This window comes from Zalophus californianus, chromosome 8 (assembly GCF_009762305.2).
Source record: "Zalophus californianus isolate mZalCal1 chromosome 8, mZalCal1.pri.v2, whole genome shotgun sequence".
Taxonomy (NCBI): Eukaryota; Metazoa; Chordata; class Mammalia; order Carnivora; family Otariidae; genus Zalophus; species Zalophus californianus.
This window is the reverse complement of record NC_045602.1, coordinates 52,003,675-52,031,133: the sequence shown is the minus strand read 5'-3', so window position 1 is coordinate 52,031,133 and position 27,459 is coordinate 52,003,675. Positions and strand designations below refer to the sequence as shown.

Below are 27,459 nucleotides of genomic sequence, written 5' to 3'. Positions count from 1 at the left end.
ATTAATTATGTTGATGACTTTGGGTGTGATCAAATAGCTTAACAAATATTTGAGGGTATTTAAGTAGGAGTAGAGTTTATGCTTGGAAGATAAGACAGCAATAAACACATTCTTTTAATTGACAGTAGATAGTTTAAAAAAAGACCACACATACGAACACAAAAGCATAATAAAAGGTATGAATCCCAAATGGTACAAGCAACAAATAAAGTTTGTTGAAAGACTCACTGGGCGTTGGGTGGTCAAGAAAGGTTTAATGGAGGCTGACTGTTGAGTAAAATCAAGTAAGTCAAGTCCAGGGCAAAGTTATTTTGTTGTTTTGATTGGAAGGGAGTGTGTTAACCAGATAAAGCCCATTTCTCGGCCAAATTAACATTTCACTAACATTATATATAAATTTAAAAAGGATGTAGTGGAGTTATGAAGTTGTAGCTTGAACCAGAAAGTGATGATCATCAAATACGATCTGTAGTGTGGATTTTCATAGTAGGTGTAGATGTCTCAAGACCTTATGTTTCCCACCTTGCATTTCTATCAGGTATAAAAGTAGGGACTTGATGGAAAACAGGCATAGTCTGTTTTGTTTTTTGTTTTTTTTAAACTGGGAGAGGGAAGTTAAGTTTGGTGGTTGCTGACCTTGGTCCTGAATGATAGCTAAACTACTATTTTTCTGAGACTTCGATTGGAATGAATTGTGCTGTGCTCTGGTGGCTGGACAGCAACCAGTTTAATACCGTGGGAGCTGCAGAATATTCTTGCTCACATCTATTAGTGGTTAAGAGTATGCGTTATGGGGCTAAATTACCTTGAGTGCAAATCTTGGCCCAGTCATTTATTATCTGTGCAAGTTACTTCTGTGCCTTCATGTCCTTGTCTGTAAAACTTACGTATTTCAAGGGGTTGTTGTGAGAATTAAATGAATCAATCCATGTAAAGTGCTTGGAACAGTCACTGGTACATGAACGGTATAAACTTGGTCATTGTTATTATTGATATATATTTGCCTATACACTGTGGAGGGAATCCAAGAGAAAGGTGACTGGTGGTTGTGCTACATACTGTGTTGTATGGTGTAATCAGTTCCATGCTGCTGCACACTAGTCAAGTTATTGATGATCAGTTTTCATCTTAAAAGAAACATTTATTTAACAACAGAAACTTAAGCATAGTCTAATGACTATATGGAATTTGTGAGATGTGATTCCAAGGAAGACTGTGTCTTGGAGAAATGAGTCTTGTAAAATTTTAGGCTTATAGTTTCTGTTCTAATGATTTGTACATAACATACATATTAAGTGTATGTGTGTTTCTAAGTATTTTAATGCCTTCATCTTTTTTTCCAGTAACAAAGCCTGAAATAAATCCCCAGTGTTTTTCAAGATTATTTAAAAGGATTTGTAATTACCGCTCAGCACCTAGGACAGCACCCAGTGCAACAATTTGTACATGAACTCTGGCTTGAGGTTTGGGGTTTGTGTTCTGGATTCGGGAAAGAAAAGAAGAGAACATTTTTGGGAAAGTTAACAATTCTCGTAAACACTCTAAAAGTATATGAAATGGAGGATGGTTTCGTGGCTTTATTTCAAAATGTTTTACACTGGCTGTAGAACCCACTTCATGAAGTAGTTTGAGTTAAAATGATCTAATATTTGTGTTTTAACTTTCAGCTTTGTGTTATTCTTGGAAAATTTCGCACCACTTGTGAATTCCTTGAACCTGGGCATTGCAAACCCACTTCTGTTGGGCCCATCTCCTTTGCACTTTGCTCAGATTAAGACTCAGTTGGCGCTTCAGCAGCTGAATGCCGTTGCCTCACATAGTTCAACACCACCTTATACTTTATTAAATCAGGCTTTCTTGAAAATAGCCATGTCGAGACCCAGGTTTAATCCTCGAGGAAACTTTCCACTTCAGAGGCCACGAGCACCTAACCCTTCTGGGATGAGGCCTCCAGGACCATTTATGAGGCCTGGATCCATGGGTCTTCCAAGATTTTACCCAGCAGGGAGAGCCCGTGGAATTCCACACAGATTTGCTGGCCATGAATCTTATCAGAACATGGGACCACAGAGAATGAATGTTCAGGTAACTCAACACCGAACTGATCCAAGATTGACCAAAGAAAAACTGGATTTTCATGAAGCACAACAAAAGAAGGGGAAGCCTCATGGTAGCCGGTGGGATGATGAGCCTCATATATCTGCATCAGTGGGAGTGAAACAGAGTTCTATAACACAGGTAACAGAGCAGAGTCCTCAAGTTCAGAGCCGCTATACAAAAGAGAGTGCCTCAAGTATCTTAGCAAGTTTTGGATTATCTAATGAAGACTTAGAAGAACTCAGTCGCTATCCTGATGAACAGCTAACTCCTGAAAATATGCCATTAATTTTGAGGGATATAAGAATGAGAAAAATGGGGCGCCGATTACCCAATTTACCTTCTCAGAGCAGAAATAAAGAAACGCTTGGTAATGAGGCAGTTTCGAGTAATGTGATTGATTATGGGCATGCAAGCAAATATGGCTACACAGAAGATCCACTTGAAGTACGTATTTATGATCCTGAAATTCCAACAGATGAGGTCAAGAATGAATTTCGGTCACAGCAGAGCATTTCTGCATCTGTTCCCACTCCAAATGTGATATGTAATTCTATGTTTCCTGTTGAAGATGTGTTTCGACAGATGGACTTCCCCAGTGAGTCCTCTAATAATCAGTCCTTTTTTCCAGTTGAGAGTGGAACTAAGATGTCAGGCTTACACATTTCAGGAGGACAGTCAGTCCTTGAACCTGTAAAACCCGTCAGTCAGTCCATTAGCCAAACAGTTAACCAGACAATGAATCAGTCTCTTATTCCTCCATCTATGAACCAGCAACCTTTTTCATCAGAATTAATTTCAGCTGTAAGCCAGCAAGAGCGGATCCCACATGAACCTGTGATTAATTCATCTAATGTACATGGATCAGGAGGAAATAAAAAGAATTACCAGTCAGAAGCTGACATTCCCATTCAGTCGCCCTTTGGGATTGTGAAAGCATCATGGTTACCAAAGTTTTCACATGCTGATGCCCAGAAGATGAAGAGACTTCCAACTCCCTCTATGATGAATGATTATTATGCAGCATCTCCAAGAATATTTCCACATTTGTGTTCTCTGTGTAACGTAGAATGTAGTCATTTGAAGGTGAGTGTTTTTAAAGATCACTGTATAATTCAGCGCCCAAATTTCCTCTAAATTTTCATATTGTGCTGGTGTTAACTAGGCGTTGAGGAAATGGCAGAAATTATTTGTGATTGCAACATCACCGCTTAGTTATAATCTGAGTAGCCCTGGCTACTGACTTGAGTGTTAGGCTTTCTGTATTCCTGTGACTGGCCACATAACATAGTTTGTCCATGTACTTTGAACTTTTGATTAGTTCTCTCAGAAAATTCAGTGCAACATAAAATTTATATAACAAACTGTGGACTTATAAAACAGTATCACATGAGTCAACTTTAAATAGAATCTGTTATAAAAATATAAAAAGTTGGAATAAAATATTTGTACTGCACACTTTTAAGAGATAGTATATCGTAGCCTTGCATGTATCTACCTGTCTTAGGCTAAAAGACAGTTAATGTTGATTTAAGTGTTTTCTGACTAGCTAGACTAGGATTTTTAGTGTTTCATGAGAAGGAGCTTCCTAAAATAACTTAATCCATAGCAAAATTGAGTCAAGAGTCATTATTTTGGGGTCAGTTGTCGGCTCAGAGAATAGTGTAAAATGGTAGAAATTTAGAGAGAAATACCTTATGGTCAGTATAATTAGAAGAAAGTATTTTATGGAGGTGCTGAAGAGTAATGTAGAATAAATATACTCTTCGATAGTACAGTTGACTCTTGAACAGCTTGGGGCTTGGGGGTGCCAACTCCTGCACAGTTGAAAGTCCAAATTGGCTCCTTAAAAACTACTAATAGCCTGTTGACCGGAAGCCTTACCGACGACATAAGTAGTTGGTTAATACATTTTGTATGTTAGTAGTATTGTATACTGTATTCTTACAATAAAGTAAGCTAAAGAAAAGAAAATGTTAATTATCATGAGAAAATACATTTATGTGTACTGTAAAAATCTGTGTGTAAGTGGACCCGTGCACTTCAAACCTATGTTGTTCAAGGGTCAACTGTAATTGTTGGTGGATTTGTGTAGGAATTTTTCCAGTATGTTTTATTTACTTATATATATTTGGAAACTACTGTTTCTTTTGTTCACTAGTGTGATTTGTAGATCTACATTATAAATGGTCAGGAAGGAGTATACTTCCCATGGAATAAGCTTCGAATCAAGGCCATATCATTGGTTGTATGTATACTATAAATAGGCTTAAAACCTGTAGGTGTTTTAATTCTCTTTTTTTTCCTCCTTCCAGTGCTGCCCTTTTATTGTCTTTGTATTACCCACTCACCAGATTTCAGCTGATGCTTTTCTTAACTCTATCATAGGAAAGCAGCATTCTTCCTCATTTTAGCCAAATTTGCTGAGTTCTAATAAAGTAATAGTTGCCTTCCCTATCAAGGGAGAATAGCCAAGTCTGGAAAAATCTCAGAATAATTTGTAGCACTTAGTCTTTAAATATTGCTGGCCTAAGTTCTGAATTGAGTAATAGACTCTCTGTATTCCATTTGAACTTTTAATTAGTCATGATGAATCCAAGAAAGGTATCTTAAAGTAAAGAACTTAAAGTTTTTACTTTGTAGAATGGAAAGGTATATGTTTATTCAGTAGGTATTTACTGATTACCAGTTTTCATACATGGCTATATTAGATGCTGGGCAGAAATGAGAGCTATATAAATGAAGATGTTGGTCTTAAGCAGTTTAAACAGTCTCATTGAAAAGAAAAATTACACACCTAAGGAATTTAAAAAATCAGAGGGCATCAAATGGTTCAGTGATTGCATTTAACTTGTTTTGGTATGCTGTAGGGGAGAGTTTTAATATTTCTATCTTGACTTCAGGCTTATATCCGTTCAGGCCAGCTTTATCAATTTATCAACACCTATTGTGTGTTTATCAGCATATAATAAAAAAGTATAAATAATGCTCACTTTGGCAGCACTTACACTGAAATTGAATCAATACAGAGAAGATTAGCATGGCCCGTGTGCAAGGATGACGTGAATTTGTGATATGTCCCATATTTTTTATAATAAGTGTAGTTACCATCATCATCTCATACAGATAAAAAGAGAAAGCAAAAAAAAAGTATAAATGTACTTCTGACATCAAAAGACTAGTTGGATAAGATTGAGTGACAGTGACTTACTGTATTGAGTCTGGCCTGGAAGGATTTGGGAGGGAAGACTTCATGGAGTCGGTTAAATACGGGTCTTGAATAATGAGTAGGCTTCAGATATACCTAGGGGAGGAGGGATGACATTTCAGATGTCAGCAGTAACAGTAGGTACCAAGGGTCTTCAAAAGCTTAGCTTAAGGAGTTTAGATTGCGGTGAGACGCATTAGGAAGCTAATTAAGGTTTTTGATATGTGAAGTGACATGTTCAAAGTGTATTTTAGGGAGATAAATCTGGCAGATGTATGCAGGATGAATAGGCATGAGAAGAGATACAGTAGGGCACTGAGTATGAGGCTTCCCTAGTTCCTTCAAGTGTAAGATGGTGAAAGTCTGGGTTAATATGATAAAGGAAAACTTAAGAAAAGAAATCATCAGTGATTCATTAGAGTTCGCAGAGATTGCCATTTAAAACAGAAAATACCTTTTTTAACAACAGCATAATGGATATAACTAATGAATTCTTCACTACTGGATGACCACACGATAGGGATTTGTGAACATGGACTTAGATGGTACAAACTACCTCGCTTGTTTCTGTGTGATATATCTTACTGCCTTGTAAATGTGCATATATATGACCTTGTAAACAATGTAGCCAATAAATGTAAATTACCAATTACAATTTTTTTTTTTTTGCTAAATGACAGTTGACAAATACGTTTCCCACCGCTGAATCTTTTAAAACTATAGCCTGAAAAAGGCAATAGTAGAATGTGAGATGTATTTCTTTTCTACATTGGTATTCAGATGTCAGAGGAGCTGTGCTTGGTTTAGAAGTTATGTCTTTTTGGTTGTCCTCAGTTTAGAAGCTGTCTTTCTGGCTGAAATAATTCAGTTTGAGAAAATATTAATTGACATAAAAGATTTTTGAGGTAGTTGGAGGATAGAGTGAACTCTTATGTGGGTAGGTATTTTCACAGTTTCATTCTGGGCCTACTCAACTCTACAGTCTTAGAGCATTTCCTGCTTAGTAGGGGTAATTATCACTTTTTCTCTGGAGAGGCAGTACTGCTTTTGGACCCTTGTTATCTAATCTGGATACTGTTACTAGAGAGTCTAGAAATTGGGGTGGCATGGGTATATTTACTGAGCTTATAGCAAGTGATATCAGTGAGTGAAGTGGGCCTGTTAAATAGTACAGTGTGTGTGTGTGTGTGTGTACATGTATATATATGTACACGTGTGTGTGTGTATATACACATACATATGTATGTATATGAATGTATATGTAGGACTGGAGAGTGCCTTAAATAGGGCAGCTATCAACATCAGTTGATAGTTGCTATACAGAACATGTGCAATATTGTTTTCTCAAGAAAAGCTGGAAGTCTGGATTTGGGGGTAAAATCACTGGATTTTTAAATGATGGCAACTTATTTGAGTAAAATGCTTTATGGTCTAAATAAATGATGCCCAACCCACTATTTGCCAGTGTGTCTGTTTGATGTAAACAATGTCCAGTTAATGTCAAAGACATGGGTTCAGCAGTACTAGAGACTCTTAACTGCCAATCTCTTCTAGCTTTCTGTTTGTAGCATTGAGCGGGATATGCAGACATTTTTTTTGCAATCCACAATCAGTTCCGTGGCTTAATGAAATAGTTTAGGGTTTTTCATAACCTGTTGCTGAGTATTGCCAGTAGCATGCACTTGTCTTCAGATAGTTCTTGACGAGGCAGATTCCAAAATCAGTGTCAGCCGTGGTTTTTAACTGTGGAAACTTCTAGTTTGTAGCAGTGACATACTAAAAATATTTTTGAAATGGAAATGAATAACATTTTCGTCAGGAACATTTTAAAATACAGAACTGTTGAGTAAGTTTTTTACCTATCCAAATGCTGGAGAAACAATAAAACATTGAGTAATAATACACATTGCTTTTAACTGTTTCACTGGGGTGACTGTATTTTTGAAAACTGTACGTTGTCTTTTTTAAAAATTTTAATCAGATGTATCTTCCAGGAGCTATTTATGGGTACAGATTGTAATTTTAGGGCAGATTTGTAAATGAAGTAATGTATTGAAAAAGCATTTTGTTCATTGTAAAGCTCTATGTAAGGGATATTGTGTCTTTGAAATGGTGTTACTTTCCCTTAAATCCTGAAAATAAATTAGATTAAATCAACAGTTTTTCATATTTTTACTAATCTTATCTTTGTCAATATAGTGGGTACCTTGTTTGGAATGGTACTGGCCTAAGAGGTAGGATTTTTTGTTGTTGATGTTGTTAGCTTGAATTTAGAGATAAAAAGTCATTGACACTATATTTTGAAGATGCTATTGCAGATACCATTTTATTTATAGAGTTTTTGGTGTTCTCTGGAGTACTTTTATATGTAAGGTGAATTATTTCTGATCAATGCTTTTATTTTTTCCAAGTTTAAATACATATTTGATTTCAAAATTATCCACGGGTATGATTTTTTAAATGTTTTTATACTAAAATGTTTCAAAATGGCATCAATAAGGTCTGGTATTAAGGACCTTTGGAGGTGCTTTATTTTCGTGAAATATTATTGAGTAGTCAAATGTTACTTATAACTAAATTTGTTATAAAAGCCTAATTTCATTAGTCAATGTGAGGAATATTCTAATTTCAGCACTTTTCTCCTTTCACAATAGGATTGGATTCAGCATCAAAATACATCTACTCATATTGAGAGTTGCCGCCAGTTACGTCAACAGTAAGAACAAGTTTTTCTTTTTTATAGGTAGCAAATTTACAAAATAGTTAATGTTCTCATATGACTGTCAAATACTTTTAGTGTGGTACTTCAGAGAAAAATATTTTTAGAAAGCTGTTGCCTATTTGAAATATTTTGTGAAGTATATTTAATCTTTTTCCAAAAGGAGAGAATTAAATATGATCTTTTCTTCTGACTCCTAATTATTTCCAGTAGGTAGACTTTTAATGTCATGGGTTCATTTCCTTGCTGGCTTGCCTTCCTTGCAATGGTTTATCTATTTTAGAGTAGATAGTCTTCCTTTCTCCTATCTGCCCCACTTTCCCAAAGGATAAATAACTAAAAACTACCCCAAACCAAACACCAGCATTTAATTTCAGGTATAAAGCTCTCCTCTGGTTTAGAACCTGTTTTAAGAATAAACCTTAGGGGCACCTGGGTGGTTCAGTCAGTTAAGTGCCTCTTGGTTTCAGCTCAGGTCATTAGATTGAGCTCCGTGGCAGCTCAGTGCGGAGTCTGCTTGGGATTCTTTCCCCCTTCTTTTCCTTCCCCACCAGCTCCTTCCCCTGCTTGCTTGCTAACGCATGTGTGCTCTCTCTTTCTCTCAAATAAATAGATAAATCTTTAAAAAAAAAAAAAAGAATAAACCTTAAGTGGGAGATAAACAAGCTAGATGTGTTGGTTCCTCAATATTGGTTCTTCAGTTTTTCAACCTTTTGCTTTTTTAAGACAGACACCTATGAAAGTGAAAAGTGTGACTTTAACAGGAATCTCATATATCCCTTGGAGTAACAAAATTAAATTGTATTCCCCCTACTCATTAAACATGATACAGTTGTGTGTCAAGTTACTGGTCACTAGACTGATGAGTAACGTGTTTGGGGGCAAATGATTTTGTCACAGCTGTTTTGGGTTTTGGTTTTGTTCTTTATGAAAACATCACCAAAATTTTTTGAGATTATTCAGGACTCTTCACTCATAAGTGATAAACTTAATTCAAAGGAGTTTTTAGTTTTTATTTTATTTTAATTTTTTTAAGATTTGATTTATTTATTTTAGAGCCAGCAAGGGCGGGCAGTACCTTGAGCAGGGGAGGAGCAGATGGGGGAGCAGAGAGGGAGGGAGAAGGAAGGGAAAGAATCTTGACCAGACTTTACACTGAGCATGGAGCTCGATGCAGGGCTCCATCTCATGACCCTGAGATCATGACCTGAGCTGAAACCGAGTCTTGACGCTTAAGTGGCTGCACCACCCAGGCACCCCAAAGTCGTTTTTTTTTTTTTTAAAGATTTTATTTATTTATTTGACAGAGACAGAGATAGCGAGAGCAGGAACACAAGCAGGGGGAGTAGGAGAGGGAGAGCAGGCTTCCTGCTGAGGAGGGAGCCCAATGTGGGACTCGATCCCAGAACCCTGGGATCATGACCTGAGCCGAAGGCAGACGCTTAACGACTGAGCCACCCAGGTGCCCCAAAGTCGTTTTTAAAGCAAGGGAATTTATTAGTTTAACTGGGAAGCATAAGTGATTCTAATGTCAGGAACAGCTGAATTGGATTCTTTTTTTTTTTTAAATATTTATTTGAGAGAGTGAGAATGAGAGAGAGAGAGAGTACATGAGAGGGGGGAGGGTCAGAGGGAGAAGTAGACTCCCCGCTGAGCAGGGAGCCCGATGCGGGACTCGATCCCAGGAGTCCGGGATCATGACCTGAGCCGAAGGCAGTCGCTCAACCAACTGAGCCACCCAGGCGCCCCTGAATTGGATTCTGAAACAAAAATCAGAGTAGTGAGAAATTGTTTCTTGGCTCTTTGTTCTCTTCTGCTTTGGCCTCGTGAGATCCCAGGTGCACTTCCTCCACAAAGCAAAATGACCCCCGTAATTCTGGACTTAAATAAACTGTGTAGTTAGTAATTCCAGGAGTTCAAAACAAAGACAACAAAAAAAACCCTCTTTCCTCATAACTCCTGTATAAGTCCAAGGTTTGACTCTTCTTTGGTCCATCTTGAAATCAGTTATAATAGCTGTGAGAATTGGGTACTCGACCTGTGTTGGTGTTATGTGCCTGCTCCTGCTGTGGATAATAAGCCCTGCCTGAATCATACAGACTCTGAATAGAGATAGAGTTTTTTCCCTATGTAGATGCTGTGCAGACATAGGTTATTATATGGAGATAATTTGTTACCTGAATTAGATAGGCCTAGCTATCACTATAAGTGGAAAATCTCTCCTAAGCCACAAATTTGAATGTCTAATTTTTATGAAGATGAGGAATTTAAGTGGTAGTGAGTCATTTGCTATAGGTAGGCATTAATGTTAATAAGAAGATTCTAGCTCATACACTGCATTAATTTCCTAGAATAAATGGCACATATGCCTATTAAAGCCTTTTGTGTAAATAGCCTTTTTTTTTTTCCATGCACTTAGGCCCTGATTTTAAAGTGCTTTCTGTGCCTGCCCACATATTTACCTTTTTTTCAGGTTGTGTGCTCTTGAATAATTCCTTCTTGGCTTTCTCTGCACTGCAAAAGAATAATGACCAAAAACAGATTTGATTAGGTGCTTGGGATCATTCCATGGCAAAATATATGCTATTCCATTCTTTGTTTTTTTAAGCTACATTGTGTTCCTTTTGTTTCTATACGTTAATGTATTTAGTTATTCACCTGCTGATGTATATTTAGGTTCTTACTCCTTTTCTTAAGGCTGATTATCTCTTCCCTCTCTTTGTCTTTGTTGGATCTTCCTGGTTTATGATACAGGAGTAGTTGGTTAACCTGTGAAAAGATACAGTGCATCAGAATTTTAGTATTAAAAATAAATAATAATAGCTATATTCTTGTATGCTGGGCATAATTCTGAGTCCTTTACATAATTTAATTTTCAAAACAACCTTGTGAAATGTATGTGTAATGATTATTTGTGATTTTATCAGTGAGGAAACTGAGGCATAGAGAGTCAACTTCTCTGCTGTCCCACAGCAAATAGTTGGCGTAACTAGTCTGTCTAGCCCATGGATCTTTACTCCTTTTCCCCCTTTTTCTGTTCAACAGATTATTCTGAAAAGTTTCTAAGCTGCAAAAGTTGAAGGGATAGTAAACATTCATACATTCATCTTTATTCACCAATTATTATCATTTGCCACATATAGTTTATATTTTTATTAAACTGTTTTGAACTGTTTGAAAATAAATTGCAAACATGATAACTTCACTCCTCAATCCAGCATCTGTCTCCTAAGAATAAGGAAATTTTTCTACAGTGGTTGTCTGTGGTAAACACATTGAATCCCTGCCTACTCTCCAACCACACTCCCAAACCGGGAGTCAGTCACTGCGGTCTCTTAAGCTAGAACAGCCCACTCTGCCTATTTCTTCTTTCTCTTCTTACCTTACCTTTTCTTGCTTTTCTTTCTTTCTTTCCTTCTTTCTTGGATGCTTTCACAATGTTGACTTCTTTTGAAATGACCAGGAAAGGAGTTGTCTTGTAGAATGTCCCAAAGTACATTTTGTACTTTTCTGTTTGTTTCCTTATCATTAAATACACGTTGAAAATTTTTGTCACAGAAACTATAGGTGATGTGTATACTTCCCACATTGGGACACAGATACTGTCACTTAGGTCCTTGTTCTTAACCATTATGGTATACTGCCTGTGTGAAGGGTGTCATGCTTCTGAAGCATATTTTAAACTAGTTAGGCAATGTGCAGGTAGTCCAACCTCAACTTGCAGAATAGTATACATTCATTATCTTTCTGTCCTGGGCACCAGAGACAAAAACATTTATTCTAGCAGTCAACCTAGTGAGGATCCAGAACATAATTACGGATTCTTGAATAATAGTCCTCAAGCTCTTGTGAATCCATAAACTGGAGAGCTCCAGAAATGTAATAACATCTTTGTGTTGACAACCAGCATATTTCTAGCATTGTACATATGAGAAAGCTAAGGCTTACTTATATTAACTAACTGGCTTTCAGATACATGGCCATTAAGTGTCAGCACCTACACTCAGACCCTAGCATAGCTTGATTCCAGAAGTCTTGCTTTTTAAACACCATACTGTTAGATTAGAAATTTATCTTCTTAGATGGTAACAGTGTAAGGAAAGTTTTTAAAAGTATAAGTGTAAATGAAACAAAATTATCCAATTTTTGTTGTTTTTTTTAAAGATTTTATTTGTTTATTTGACAGAGACACAGTGAGACAGGGAACACAAGCACGGGGAATGGGAGAGGGAGAAGCAGGCCTCCCACAGAGCAGGGAGCCTGATGTGGGGCTCGATCCCAGGACCCTGGGATCATGACCTGAGCCGAAGGCAGACGCCCAACAACTGAGCCACCCAGGCGCCCCCAAAATTATCCAAATTTTGACAGTTGTTGATGCCAGATGATAGATACACTGGATTAAAGTTAACTTTTTTTTTTGTTCTTCATAGTTTGTCACCTTATAGTTAAAACAAGATGCTTCAGGCATCATGGCTGCTCTCAGAAGGAAGAAGGGGGCAAGAGGCAGGAAGAACTTTGCCCATGGTTTTGCATCTTTGTCTCATTGTTTTGAACCCATCACTGGCTATATATTCTAAGGAGGTTAGGAAAGCAAATATTTAGCTTTTTTAGCCTTTGTAGTAGAGGCAGACAAGGGAAAAGGGAGTTGAGAATTGTTGTTGAGTTAACCTGCTGTAACAGTGTCTTAGACAAATAGCAACAAATAAAAACCACTTTACCTTTACTTTTTATTTTAAGATTTTATTTATTTATTTGAGAGAGACACAGCGAGAGAGGGAACACAAGCAGGGGGAGTGGGAGAGGGAGAAGCAGGCTTCCTGCTGAGCAAGGAGCCCAATGCGGGGCTCGATCCCAGGACCCTGAGATCATGACTTGAGCCGAAGGCAGACGCTTAACGACTGAGCCACCCAGGCACCCCACCTTTACTATGGTTTTTTTTTTTTTTTTAAGATTTTATTTATTTGACACAGAGAGAGGGAGATAGAGAAAGCACAAGCGGGGCAGTGGCAGGCAGGCAGAGGGAGAGGGAGAAGCAGGCTCTCCGCTGAGCAAGGAGCCCGATGTGGGACTCGATCCCAGAACCCTGGGATCATGACCTGAGCTGAAGGCAGCCGCCCAACCGACTGAGCCACCCAGGCGCCACTTTACTACTTTTTTTTTTTTTTTAAAGATTTGATTTATTTATTTGAGACAGAATGAGAGAGAGAGAGCATGCACATGAGGGGGGGAGGGTCAGAGGGAGAAGCAGACTCCCTGCTGAGCAGGGAGCCTGATGTGGGACTCGATCCAGGGACTCCAAGATCATGACCTGAGCCGAAGGCAGTTGCTTAACCAGCTGAGCCACCCAGGCGCCCTTTACTACGGTTTTGACCCGATTTTTTTTTTCCTGCCAGGTGACTTGCTGTAAGAGTTGGCTGCTTCCATTTCCTTACCTGGCTCTCCTCTTGGTTATTAAAATTGTTTTTGAATATTAGTTGATTTAATGATTTAATTTCCAATTTAATAATGTTTCCAAAATTTCCAATTAACCTTTTTTTTTAAATTTTTTTATTAAAAAGAGAGGGTGCGTGTGAGTCAGGGTTGGTGGGGGTGGGGCAGAGGGAGAAGGAGAATCACCACAGGGCTTGATCTCATAATCCTGAGATCATGACCTGAGCTGAGATCAAGAGTCAAACACTTAACCAGCTAAGCCACCCAGGCGCCCCCCAATTAACTTTTAGAGTTCAGAATCTCTAAAAAGTTGAGGAGGAAGATGTCTTTTTCTTAGGCTTCTGTGATGTTACTGTTCCTTATACTTTTTTCTTTTTGTGATTACTACTTAATCTCTTACTGGTTTTTGTTTGTCTGCTTTAGTCTTCAGTGTTAGTGTGCATAAAATTCTGTCCTCAGCCCTTTCTCCTACAAACTGTATTCTATGTTAGTCTCACACAGTGTTTGTACTATACCTGTGGCTTCTGCATGCGTAATTTTTAAATATCTCAGTCCTAATCTTTCCCATAATTCCAGATATTTATTTCCAGTTGACCTGAAAATATTCTTGTGTTTACTTCAGAAATGTTTATTGGTTCCCCATTGCTTTTTACTTATGTGCAACCTCTTTACCTGGTTTCAAGGACCTTCACAGTTTCTAACTTGGAGCTACCTTTCCAGGTTTCCCCCCCCTCATAATTCCTTTTCATCATTGCCATGCTGCAGCCAGACCGGTTCCTGGAATAGAACGCTTGTTTTGCCTCTAAATTCTATGTATAGCCACTGCATGAAACCTACGTTGATCCATGCCTATTAGTAGACCTTTTTAAGGACCACCTGAAAAGCAGCCTTTGCTGCAAATATTCCAGATTCTTCCACCAGATGTATCTTTTCAAGGACCGCTTGGTACAGCGTAAAGGGCACCATACATGTTGTATTCTGTAGAATGGGGTCCCCGGGAGTTCTGCAAAGTGCATGAATTGTCTTTGTCTTTTAACCCCTACCTAAACTTGTGTCATGTACCTATTCTGTACATCTTAACACTTGTATGTGTATTGCCTATTTTACTTAAACTTTGAAGTCTTTAATGTATTAGGAATGTGTTTCTATTCCTTGAATTGCCTACTAGAATAATGCTTTGATTATTTATTGAATTAGACACTGAAAATACACTTTCAAGACAATTTTCATATTTTAGTATACTAATAAATTACTGTGTAAACTATGTAAACTTAGGTTTTGAAAAGTCCTCCCGAAACATTGCAGGGAAAGATTGAGACATATAGTCCCATTTTAACTGTTCATTAATACTATTTATTCTCAAAATAGGTATCCCGATTGGAATCCTGAGATCCTCCCATCAAGAAGGTAATTTTTTGAATAGTGGTATTGTTGAGACTTATTTTCTTTTAAAAGTAAACAGGTACTTTTTTTTTTTAAAGGTACTGTTTTTAATTGAGTTCCTGTTTTGATCATTTTTACTTTTAAATAGCAGACAAATGCAACAATCTCTATGAATCTTTCTTTAATTATCCCAGCTTAAATGTGACAGCTTGCCTCTGTGAACGTGTATTTTTTTTTTTTTAGTCTTTTCTGAAAATACTTTATGCTTTTGTTATTGTTTATGTTTGTGGGGTCTTATGTTATAAATGCCTTCAAGGCTGGGAATGGTTTTATTAAGCTTTGTATTCCCTAGGAGGTCCCTTTTTAATGTTTGTATATACAAGTACAGTAGTCAAATATCTGTAGAGGGGCGCCTCGGTGGCTCAGTTGTTAAGCGTCTGCCTTCAGCTCAGGTCATGATCCCACGGTGCTGGGATCGAGCCCCGCATCGGGGCTCCCTGCTCAGCGGGACACTGTTTCTCCCTCTGCTTGTGTTCCCTCTCTCACTGTCTCTCTCTCTCTCTCTCTTTCAAATAAATAAATCTTTAAAAAAAAAGAGAAATACTTATAGATGGCATAATCTCAGGAAAAAGTTGAAAAACATTTGTTTATCTAAATCACTTCTTGAATTCTTTATATAACTTAATACTTTCAGTATATAGTTGGCTATAAAATGGTACAGGAAAAGCCCAAGAAATTGATGGAGGATATTCTTCTGTATATTAGCAAAACAGGGATCCAAGCAATTAGAGGGCAGAGCATCTGTTCTGATTGTTTCTTATTTATCGGTGAATTGTGTCATAACAAATAGGTTTTTGTTTTAAATAAATACATGGTATCAAAGTTTGGTATCATATATAGTCTGTTGTTAAGAAGGAACTTCTGTCATATAACTTAATATGACTTAAATTTACATTAAATCCCTGAATCTTGTGATTCCTCCCCCATACTTTATAGAAATGAAGGCAATAGAAAAGAAAATGAAACTCCAAGAAGACGTTCTCATTCCCCCAGTCCTAGACGTTCTAGGAGATCAAGCTCAAGTCATAGATTCCGTCGATCTCGAAGCCCAGTACGCTATATATACAGACCAAGAAGTCGAAGTCCAAAAATTTGCCATCGTTTCATTTCTAGATACAGATCCAGATCCCGTTCACCATATCGAATGAGAAATCCATTTAGAGGTAGTCCAAAATGCTATCGCTCAGTTAGCCCTGAAAGGACATCACGGAGATCAGTGAGATCATCAGGTACACTTATGGTTATGAATAATAATATATGTTGTAATATATAATATAACATAATAAATTTACTTATTTTGACTAAATTTTTTAGGTTTTTTTGTTTGCATTTTTAAATTCTATGTTTTTATAACAAAAGTGGACATTTTGAGCTATTTGCCTTAGTTCTTTTGATAAGATAGATATATAATACTCTGTTTTATTTTATTTTAGAATTTCTGTGTGAAATTGACCCACATCCCAACTTAGTCCATTCTTCTTCCTTTTATTAACTATCAGAAGAAATGTGGAAGAGTGTATCTGCCCAAAATCAAATTTAAAAACTGCGGATATGCCAACGTCTTAGTTTGCCCATGAATTAATCTAAAAGTTTTTTGGAATATCTCATATTTTCAACTGTGTCTTAATATTGGTTTAGTGACATTTCTAGAATAGCTCATATATGTGATCTTTTTAGAGGTCTCCAAGGTTTTCATTTTTCAGCTATATGTCTGTGAAGTCGAATTTCCTGTATACATTTCAACCAAAACAATGTCTCTATCAGATTGGTTGCAGAAGCAGATAGGAGAATCCAGGTTTTTAAGCCCAACATGAAAGTGTTTGGGAAAATACACAGTGGTGCTACTCATCTAACTAATTTTTTGTTTTGGGAATTAAAGTTGTTTTTCATAAAAATGTTACTTATGCTAACACAGGAGTTTATTATTAAATGAATTAGTAAATACTTTAAAAATTCAATTTCAGTATCTTATGGTTAATATTGATAAATTTAACACAAAAACTCTTTGGAGTCCTCAGTTTTTAAAAGTGAAGATGGATACTGAAATCAAAAGTTTGAGGACCACTGGTGTAAGATTAGTTCATGAATGAAGAATTAAAGACTGAGAATTGTTTTGTGTGTATTTGATTCCTGTCTGGTCTGACAGCGGCTCTGTGATAAATATTTGGGCAGTTGAGGAGTTACTCTTTAATGTGATGAGATGGTTTTCACCTTAAGTTCTTTTCAGTTGAAGTTGCATTTATGTCCTTTTTACTAGATAGAAAAAAAGCATTAGAAGATGTAGTACAACGATCTGGGCTTGGGTCAGAATTCAGTAAACAGAAACATCTTGAAATAGTTGATAAAGGACACTCACCAGCACAAAAGCCTAAAACTGGCAGTGGATCAAAGCCATCAGTTAAATCTACAAACCCTACAAAGGGTGATGGAAATTTGGGGGGACATGCTACTCGTTACAAAGCCAAGAATATTGAAGATGACACCTTACCAGAATGTAAACCAGTGTCTGAAAAAGCTGTTTCTATCCAGCGTAAGGTCAGTAGTTCTTTAATTTGTTAGTGTAAGTGTATACATACATGTGTTATTATGATACAAAAAAGTTGTTTGAATTTTTTATTTTCATATTTTAAAAGTTTGAAATCGCGGCTTAAATTATGTTGATATGGAATGTTTTATTGGTTGTGCTTATGAATTTAGTAAAAGTCCATTAATTTAAAATCTTGTAGCTTACAAATCCTAGAGGTTTGGCATTTGATGTATCAAGAGTGAGAATATTTTGATGGTTGGTGTTTTTGCTAACCACACAGGCAGGTCATTGTGATGAGTTTTGCTCTCTGTTGGGGGAAGTGAATGTAATCATCAGCAATATTAATGACTTTTTGTAATCTTTGTCAGTAAGCTGTAAAAGTGAGTCTCTACTGAGAATTGATCATTTTTAATCTGTTTTTTACTTTTTTGCTGTACAGCGCACAAGTCAAATACTCTGTTGTCCAATGTAGAATAGCCTATTTTCTGGTACTGATTTATTGGTGTATTTTGACTATAACCTGCTAGTTAAAATGCTGAGGTATTGTTTTATTGTATATGTTGATTTTATTTATTTATTTGATTAATCTTTATTGCTTAAATTACTACTATAGTAGATAGTATATAAAGCATCCTGAGAACATTAGAGTAATTGCCAAGGTTAGGGCAGATTATCAGATGTTTAATATTAACAAGTCTTCAGGTATTTAGGTATACATTCCTAAATATTTTCAACAGCTATAAATCCTTGCCTTTAAAGAGCTTATATTTAGAAAGATAGCTTAACATAATCAACCTGTAATTACACAATTTTGAAGAGTGTTAGGAAGAAGTTTTAGTATAGGGAAAATTTTGAAGAGGCTAAATTAATCTATAATACTCTTTTCATTTTGTTTCAAGACTTCTAGATGGTGGCAGTGGACCTTTTTTTTTAAGTCCGTTTTTAATATAGGTGATAAGTTTGATATTACAGGTTTTATACATACTATATATGAGTCTTTTAAAATGTTACACCTATCTAGATATCATTTCAACTATTAAAACACAAAGTGCACAAAGCTATAGTTTTATCTTTATTAGTGTTGGGCCATGTAGATTCATGTAGAAAAATATTCTTCAGTAGTTTGGACCATTCCATAGGTCTTGTTTGTTACAAAATGCTTCTAAACAGAAAGCATCTATGATTGTGTTTACCTGTAAACTCTGATCACTGTTAGGGTTGAGTGGCAAAATATAAAACATCTTTTACTTCTTTAGCATTTAAAAAATTTTATTAAATTGTGCTAAAATATTTAGAAAAGTCTGTTTAAAAGGCTTAGGTTACATTGGGAATTATTGTACTTTATGGCTTAATTCGGTTTTTTTTGTTTTTTTTTTTTTTTAATTTTCTTTCATTCAAAAATAGCTTCGGAAAGACCAGTCTTCACATTATGGTTCAGTTCTTCTTATATCTGAATTACCAGAGGATGGCTGTACTGAAGAAGATATTAGAAAAATATTTCAACCATTTGGAAAAGTTAATGATGTCCTCGTTGTTCCTTATAGAAAAGAAGTGAGTTATTCACTCTGTTCTAAAAATACATACAAAGTTACTATATTATAAAGCCTGGTTATTACTTTATAAAGATCTTTTAGCAACTTTTACTATATATATAATTGTTAATTGAGAGTTAATGTAAATGCTTGGATTCCAGTGAACAAGGTCCCCAAGTACCGTTGTATCTTTTAGAACAGGGATTGGCATACTTTTTCTGTAAAGGGCCAGGTAGTAAATATTTTAGGCTTTGTGTACCATAGGATTGCAGGTTCAATTCTCCCATTGTAGTACAAGGGCAGCCATAAATAATATACAAATGAATGGGTATGGCTGTGTTCAAAAAAAATATGCAAAAACAGGTGGCAGGTTATAGTTTGCTTTTTCATTTCTTTAGCACACTGGTAAGATTATACTAAAAAATTATTTTTTTGTACAGTATTTTTTACATGTGGGTCCTATAACTCACACGGTAAAGTTCATCAAAATTATGAACCCTGGACTAAGCAGAACATAAAATTGTGCGATGAACGGGAATGTAGTTGGTAGTGTTCTTTATTGCAAGAAGCTTTAAAAATGTCAGACTTCACAGCAGCTAGGCCAGATCCTGCCTTTTCTCCATTTATTCCATGAGCCCGCCATGGACTTCTGTTTCCCTTCTTCTTATCTTGGTAATAAGGTTAAATGTCCATTTCATGTATGAAAATACCCTAGAGATCAAATGACACTTTGGCAAAACAAAAAGAGATAAGAGCAACCAGGACTTGTAATTTTGTAGTTTTATGTTCAAAAAGTACGAAAGTATAAAAAGTACAAAAAGTACTAAGTCATGCAGAGAATTTTGAGTTAGATTTTTCACTAAAAATTTAATACATTTTATTTAGGCTTACTTGGAAATGGAATTTAGAGAGGCAGTTACTGCAGTCATGAAGTACATTGAAACAACACCTCTTCTGATAAAAGGGAAAAGTGTGAAAGTATGTGTTCCAGGAAAGAAAAAATCACAGGTAAACTGGATTTAGATCAAACATGTCTTGTTCGTTGTTGAAAAGTTTGACTTTTCAAAGTGTGACACCTACAGAAAAATGCATAGAACATAAATTTATGTTCACTCAATAGATTGTGTATGGATTGAAATACATTGAAATTAACAACTTTATATCTACATAAATAGCACTATAAACAGTGTTAAATGACAAGCAATAGACTAGGAGAAAATACTTTACAAAATTAGCAAACATTGGGGCGTCTGGGTGGCTCAGTTGTTAAGCGTCTGCCTTCGGCTCAGGTCATGATCCTAGGATCCTGGGATCGAGCCCCGCATAGGGCTCCCTGCTCCACGGGAAGCCTGCTTCTCTCTCTCCCACTCCCCCTGCTTGTGTTTCCTCTCTCACTGTCCTTCTCTCTCTCTCTCAAATAAATAAATAAAATCTTAAAAAAAAAATTAGCAGACATCTCTGAAACCTACCTAGGTCACAAACTAACATTGACAACATCCTGGAAGCCCCTTGCATACTTCTTCTGAATCCTTAAACCCTCCCTTCTGCCCAAAAGTAACCCCTAACTTGATTTCTAATACCATAGTTGAGTTTTGCCTGTCTTGAACTTTAAATAAAGAGAATGACAGAGTGTATATATTCTTTTGGGTCTTTTGCTTCCTTAGAAATACTACTGTTTATGAATTTAGTCTTTCTAGATCATTTTTTATGCTTTATATATTTATTGATAATGTCTATAGAAGTAACTTACAAATATATTCAGTAAGTTTTACTTTGTATATGAGTGTTCTTTTCATGTAATTATTATATTTGCTGAAGAATGTTTACTTCAAAGGGGCTTTGTAGTACACATTTTTCAATCAGCAATTTAATTTGGAGATCTAAGCATGTTTGTACATACAGGTTTTCCTCATTCCTCCTAACTTCTGTGTGGTATCACTTTGTATATATATGCCACAGTTATTTTACCAGTTCCTTATGTATTTGATATTTAGGTTATCTCTAATTTTTCACTATTATAACAGGACTATGTTAACTTCCTAGATTATGGCTTTTACAGGCCTTTCTTATGCATTTATGGTACTGTTTTTATAAGGTGATAATCTAGTGGAATTGCTGAGTTATAGGATATACAGTAATATCAGGTCTCATGTTAAGTAGCCATAATAATTTACAGTCTGATAATAATGAGAGTACTGGTGTTTTTGTATTATTCGCAACGTCTTAGTATTTGCAGTTTTAAAATCCAGTATGTAAAATAGGTATCGAGCTTCAATTTGCATTTTCCTGATTACTGTTAAACTTCAGTATCTTAATATAATAGCTATTACTGTCTTAATGAGTTGTGTATACCTTTTCTCCTCTTTGTATTGGGTTGTTTGCCTTTTTAAAAAAACTTCATTTGAAGGTGTTCATGATTTTAGATACTAATTTTGTATTACTTATGAGAAGCATTTTCTTTTTTTTTTTAAAGATTTTATTTATTTATTTGAGAGAAAGAGAATGAGAGATAGAGAGCACGAGAGGGAAGAGGGTCAGAGGGAGAAGCAGACTCCCCGCCGAGCAGGGAGCCCGATGTGGGACTCGATCCCGGGACTCCAGGATCATGACCTGGGCCGAAAGCAGTCGCTTAACCAACTGAGCCACCCAGGCTCCTGAGAAGCATTTTCTTCTAGTATGTTGTTTATATGTATATCCATATATAAAGTTTTTAATTTCAGTGTACTCAAGTTGATTTTTTCCTCCTCTTAATGGCTTCTGCTTTTTTTTTTCTTTTGTTTTAGAAGACCTTCTCTGTAGCAGTGCCAAAAAGATACGATTCCATTATTATATTGATCTATAAGTTGTGGTTAATGTGTTGCTGGGATCAGTACTGTTTCCAAAATGGATAACCAACTAGCCCAACACCATTTGTACCGAATTGGTTATTCCTCATTGATTTCAAAAGCTATCTTTATGTGTATAAATTACCCTACACACACAGATCTCTATCAGACTATTGTTAGATCAGTCTGTTTATTTCTCTTACAGTACTATGTGATTTCATTCATTATAACAGTTACTGTAATTTTACATAATTGCCGTTTTTCTAGTAGAATCCTTTTTCTTCTTTATTTAAAATTTATTTTGAAAAAAAATATATATTTGGGGTACCTGGGTGGCTCAGTTGGTTGAGCGTCCAACTCTCGGTTTCAGCTCAGGTTCTAATCTCAGGGTCCTGAGATTGAGCCCCACGTTGGGCTCCATGTTCAGTGCGAAGTCTGCTTTCCCCCTCCCTCTCCCTTCCCCTCTGATCCTCCCCCTACGTGCTCCTGTGCGCGATCGCATATATTCTCTCTCCCTCTCTCAAATAAGTAGATAAAAATCAAAAATTTATTTTGGTTAATCTTGAACATTTACTCCTGCTATTGGTTTTAGAATCCATTTAAAAATGTTCTCTGAAAAATCTTATTGGGAGTTTAATATTGTATTGATGATTTATAATACTTTTTCTGTTCAGAAACAGGGTTTGTCTCCGTTTATTTAGACTTCATTTAGTGTCTTTTAATAATGGTCTTTTGTAATGTTTCCATAGTGTACGTTTTGGAAGGGATGTTAAGTTTATTTCTTACTTATATATTTGTGTATATTTCATAAATACTACTTAAATTGGTATTCCATAAAGAATCTATATTTATTTCATTTAATGTTTTCTGGTTAGTTACTACTAGAGTAACGCATAATCCTAGGTTACATCTGCTACGTGCCATCTATTTATTTCCATTGTCCTGATTTGAATAATGAATTTTATGGTAACCCTAGTTATTAACAGTTTTATCACTCAGGATTTCTTATATTTTCAACTAACAGAAAACTTCACCAGTGGTTTATGAAAGAAATAGGAGGTTTATTTGTCTCATAACAGAAAATCAATAGGTAGGTGGTCCATGGCTGGTGCAACAGCTCCATAATATCAGGAACCCAGACTTTTTATTTTTCTGATTCTTTTTTCCACCTTTAGCGTGTACTTTTCACCCTCAGTTGTAAGATGGTTGCTGTACCTTCTGGCATCATTTTTATCTTCCAAGCAGAAAGAAAGGAATAAAGGAATGAAAATCAAAAGCAAAAAAGGGTTTTGATTTTTTAAAAAAATTATTTTTTTGTGGAAGAATGAGTTTCTCAGCAACTTTTACCTACATTTCATTTATCAGAACAGTGACACGTAACCTTCTCTAGTTGCAGAGGAGGTTAGGGAGAAGCAAGAATTGAATGTATAATTTAAGAACATAAACTTTATCCTGTAGACAGTTAAGTGTTATTCAAGGTTTTGAACAAAACTATGACACAAAATGGATGGATTAAATAGATTGATTTGGGAGTGATCTGCAGAATGAATTAGGCAAATGACTGAAGAAGGCAAAGAAAAGAGTGGTGAAAGGGGAGAAGAGAAAAAAACCACTGAGTACATTTAGAAGACTCACCTAGCCAACCAGCTTATTGTGATGATAGTAATGGTTTCAGGTAGATTAGTAAACTTGAGATAGGAAGGAGAAACAGCTTAAGCTAGTTACTCTCCCGTGAGACCTGGCTGATCATTAAATTTTGTGAACTGGGGAGAAAGTCCGTCTTCTTTAATACTGAAAAGTTTAATCTCGGAAAATAGGTGAATAAAGATACATTTAGGCTATTAGAATTCTATTTCAATAAGGTTAAAATAATTCTCTTTGATAACATTTTGATAAGGTTGGTAAGGTAGCAGCAGAAGTCCCAAGAAGAGCCCAATCATATTTACTATTCTGATTTTCATAGTGATGGATAGGGGAAGCTGTCAGCACTATAAACTAGAAAACATGCCATCTGTGTCAAAAATATTGATATTCTTCAACTAAATATAGTTTGGATAAGGCAAACTCATGACTCCTCTGTTGTAATCGAGCAGCCTTCTTAGGGACTGATTGGAGGAAACCGCATAGAAAACTCCAGCCATGGCAGTTTCAGAATGGAAGTGTATAGATAACCTTCTTAGCTTCTTATTACAGGGGAAGACATCAAATTTCCTTGCTAGAGCAAGCCAAAAATAGGCTGGGAGCCCAAACTAGGAAGAATGGCAGTGCTATAGTTTTCTTGGTCCAGATCTTAATTTTGGCATGAATAGTCATACCAAGACAAAAGGTTTCTGCCCACATTTGATATTTCATGTTAGGACTGCCTTTGACTCTGGCTTTGATTCAAAGAATATTCTCTCCATTTGGCTACTTCTTCAAATCAATAAAGAAATGTTAAAGAAAAGGCGAAAATTGCCCTCATCCCTGTATTTAAACCTGAAGGATTTAGGTGAATGAATCTGCGCAACTCTTAACAAACTCAATTACCTTGTCTTTAATTATAAGCCAGTGTAGACCTCAGTTCTTAATACTGATTCTTAGCCATTTTTGAGCTACCTTCACCACCACCACTACCAAGAATCTGATGAAAGCAAGCTTCCCCCCCCCCACAGAATTAGACGGTAGTCCATACTCCCCAAATTTTCTTTAATGGAGCAGGAACACTTGATCTACAAAAAAGTATCAGATTTTCCATTGCAACTGTGAAATAGTGCTGCAGCTCAGCTCTACAAAAACAAAACGAAAACAACACTTAAAAAATTTTAATTTAGTATTTTCAGAAAGATTCACGGCGACATTATATTGAAAACCCAGAGTAGGCAGTCAGCTAAGATCCAAGAAGATGGCATGGAAATGGAAAACAGGGCTGGGAAACCGTTATCAGTGGTTTGAACATTATAGAAAAATCTAAATGAGTAACAATAAAACCAAAGATAAAATCAGAATTCATCAGATGAGAGTTTAATTTCATTTTAATAGAAAAACTTTCTCAAAAATCTGTTACATGTCAGGCATTGTGGTATCTGCAGAAGATAGAGTGATGAACAAGACAGATGTGCTCTCACTCTTGGGACTTATAGTCTATTAGTGATGAAGAGGAAAGACGTGGATATATTTGGAAGACCCAATCTGCATATAACTGAAATTCCAGAAAGAGGACACCACTTTAATACAGTGGAAGATTTTAAATTTTATAGTTAAGCAGGGGCAGCCTCTAGTGATTCAGGCAGAAACAATATAAATAGGAAAAGGAATAGTCTAGTCTTAGATAGCAGAGCAACACATTCTCAAGGTTGAATGGAAGAAAGGTCAATTCTTTGTAATTCATTAATTCCACCTTTTACTATTGATGTACATTTTCTTACCACTGTCTTACAAAAAATATTTCAAATAGTACCGTGACATTTCAGTATCTAGTTGCTATCACACTGGTTCAGTCTACCACCATCTTTTGCTTTGTTACTATAGTAGTATCATGACAATAGAGATTGTCCTTCTCTTCTTGCCTTTTCACTCACCTTGACTCTATTCTCAACATGGAACCAGATCTTGCCATTCCTAGACTCAGAACCTTTGATCACACTCAGACAAAAAGCCAGTACTCAAAATGGCTGAGTTTACACCACACATTCCACCCACACTCTACCCCCAAACCACTACATACCTCTTTCTCTCCTTCTCTATTTCCAACCCCAAGCATCATTTATACTTCTAAAACAAGCTAATAGGCATAGATCTCAAAAGCCTTTTACAGTTGCTGTTACTTCTGTCTGGAATGCTCTCAACACAGGTAATGGCTTGCTCTCTTACCTCTTCTGGGTATTTGCTCATATATCACCTTTTTGGTGAGACTTGTTTAACAGACTTATTGAAAGTTGCTCCTCATTCCCCCAACAAGAGCACTTCTGTTTCCTTTCTCTGTTACTTTTTTCCACAGCACTTGTTGCTAATGGACATAATATGTATGTATTTTTAATTTCCTTGTGGTTTTTCTTTCCTTACCCCTTGAAGTTAAACTTGTTTGAGAGTAGGTAGGGACTTTGTTTTATTTACTGCTCCTCTCCAGTGCCTAAAATTGTGCTTGACAATTGGTGAATAGTCAGTAAATATATGTTAAATTGATCTGAATGTCATAATAATGTTTTTTGTTGTATTTCTTTATGCTTGTGTGTATTTTTTATTTTTTTTTAAGATTTTATTTATTTATTTGAGAGAGAGAATGAGAGAGAGAGAGAGCATGAGAGGGGGTTGGGTCAGAGGGAGAAGCAGACTCCCTGCTGAGCAGTCCGGGACTCCAGGATCATGACCTGAGCCGAAGGCAGTCGCTTAACCAACTGAGCCACCCAGGCGCCCTTGTGTGTATTTTCTAAAGTGCCCTTTATAATTGGGGAAGAAACTAAGATTTTCTTTCTCAAAATCTTTTTCTTTCATAGAACAAAGAGATGAAGAAAAAGACTGCAGATTCAAAGAAAGCATCTGCAGCTACTTTAAAGTAAGTAATTCCATGATTTCATATGCGAGAATGAATGTGCATATGAATTAATTTTAAAATTTTTATACAACTGCATTTTTAATATATTTTATTATCCTGACTCCACTTTAAATGGGGCATTGTTGAAATTCAATTACATTAAACTTTATTTAATTTTTAATTAAGTTAGCTCTGTGCCCGACATGGGGCTTGAACTTATCCTGAGATGAGGAGTCGCATGCCCTACCTACTGAGCCAGCCAGGCACCCCTAAACTTTTTTAGATTTAAGCTTTGCATCTTTAGAAGTTTTAGAACTTAGAATTTCAATCTTTGCCTAATTTTTTCTTCTTTCAAATAGGAAAGATATAGACGCTTCCAAAGCTGTTGAAACTGTGACTTCAGCTTCTGCCAGTAAGTTGTTACTTTTAATACTCCAAATAAGTATATTTTGTCAGTTTACTAGAAACTTCTTGCAGGATGATGCTAGGAAAACATTATTGTGCTTTAGTAGAGGGGACCCATATTGGCCCCCATATTAAGCTAGTGGTTAAGAGTTAATACATGAAGACTCAGTGAGATAGTGCATAGTTCCATAGTAATAGCTGTTTAGGTTAATTTTGTAATACCTCCTTCCATCCCCTACCAGTAAGACAAAACATACAAGACAAAACATGTTAAAGTTGCTTGTTTAGTCTCCTTTGATTTTGAAAGTTTGCTGAGAGCCAAAAGGTAAACAAAAAAGACCAAACAGAAATCGATGTTATTACATTCATGTGTTAAAGTTGTTTCTTTATACTCAGGAAAACATTGCAGGTCTTTGTTATGAATCTAACTAAGTGAATTTCTATACAATTTTAATAAACTGAATTTTCTCTTTTAATGCCAAAACAAACACTCCTGAGTTTATTAAGAATAAATGGCTTGATAGTGAAGGATGAGAAAGAAAAGCTAAAATAAAGTAGACATAAACTATATCTAGAAAGTTAGATTGTTTTGTATGTTCTCTTTTAGAAAGACAGGTGTATAGTGTGTTCTGGATTTCTATTCAGAAATTCATATATATATGTGTGTGTACATATATATATGGGGAAGGAGGGATAGAGAGATGCAGATTACTTTAGTTAGGGAGATGATACAACAAAGGTAACAGAATTGGGGAATCACTTT

The 27,459-nt window shown here is 36.1% G+C and overlaps 1 protein-coding gene and 1 non-coding gene across 4 annotated transcripts in view; both read left to right on the top strand.

Moving 5' to 3' along the window:
• Positions 1-27,459, top strand: part of ZNF638 (zinc finger protein 638) — a 130,228-nt gene that overhangs the window by 64,631 nt on the left and 38,138 nt on the right. For all 3 annotated transcript variants that reach the window (XM_027620752.1, XM_027620753.1, XM_027620754.1), the window contains exons 2-10: positions 1,668-3,183; positions 7,960-8,021; positions 14,823-14,861; positions 15,834-16,126; positions 17,155-17,432; positions 18,829-18,975; positions 19,842-19,964; positions 26,254-26,312; positions 26,651-26,703. In XM_027620752.1, the coding sequence (XP_027476553.1) occupies positions 1,870-3,183; positions 7,960-8,021; positions 14,823-14,861; positions 15,834-16,126; positions 17,155-17,432; positions 18,829-18,975; positions 19,842-19,964; positions 26,254-26,312; positions 26,651-26,703 (2,368 nt within the window). In that variant the 5' untranslated portion in view covers positions 1,668-1,869. The remainder of the gene's footprint in view (positions 1-1,667; positions 3,184-7,959; positions 8,022-14,822; positions 14,862-15,833; positions 16,127-17,154; positions 17,433-18,828; positions 18,976-19,841; positions 19,965-26,253; positions 26,313-26,650; positions 26,704-27,459) is intronic.
• Positions 5,083-5,187, top strand: LOC113938773. Its single transcript, XR_003524980.1, has one exon. It is a non-coding gene; the product is annotated as a U6 spliceosomal RNA (small nuclear RNA).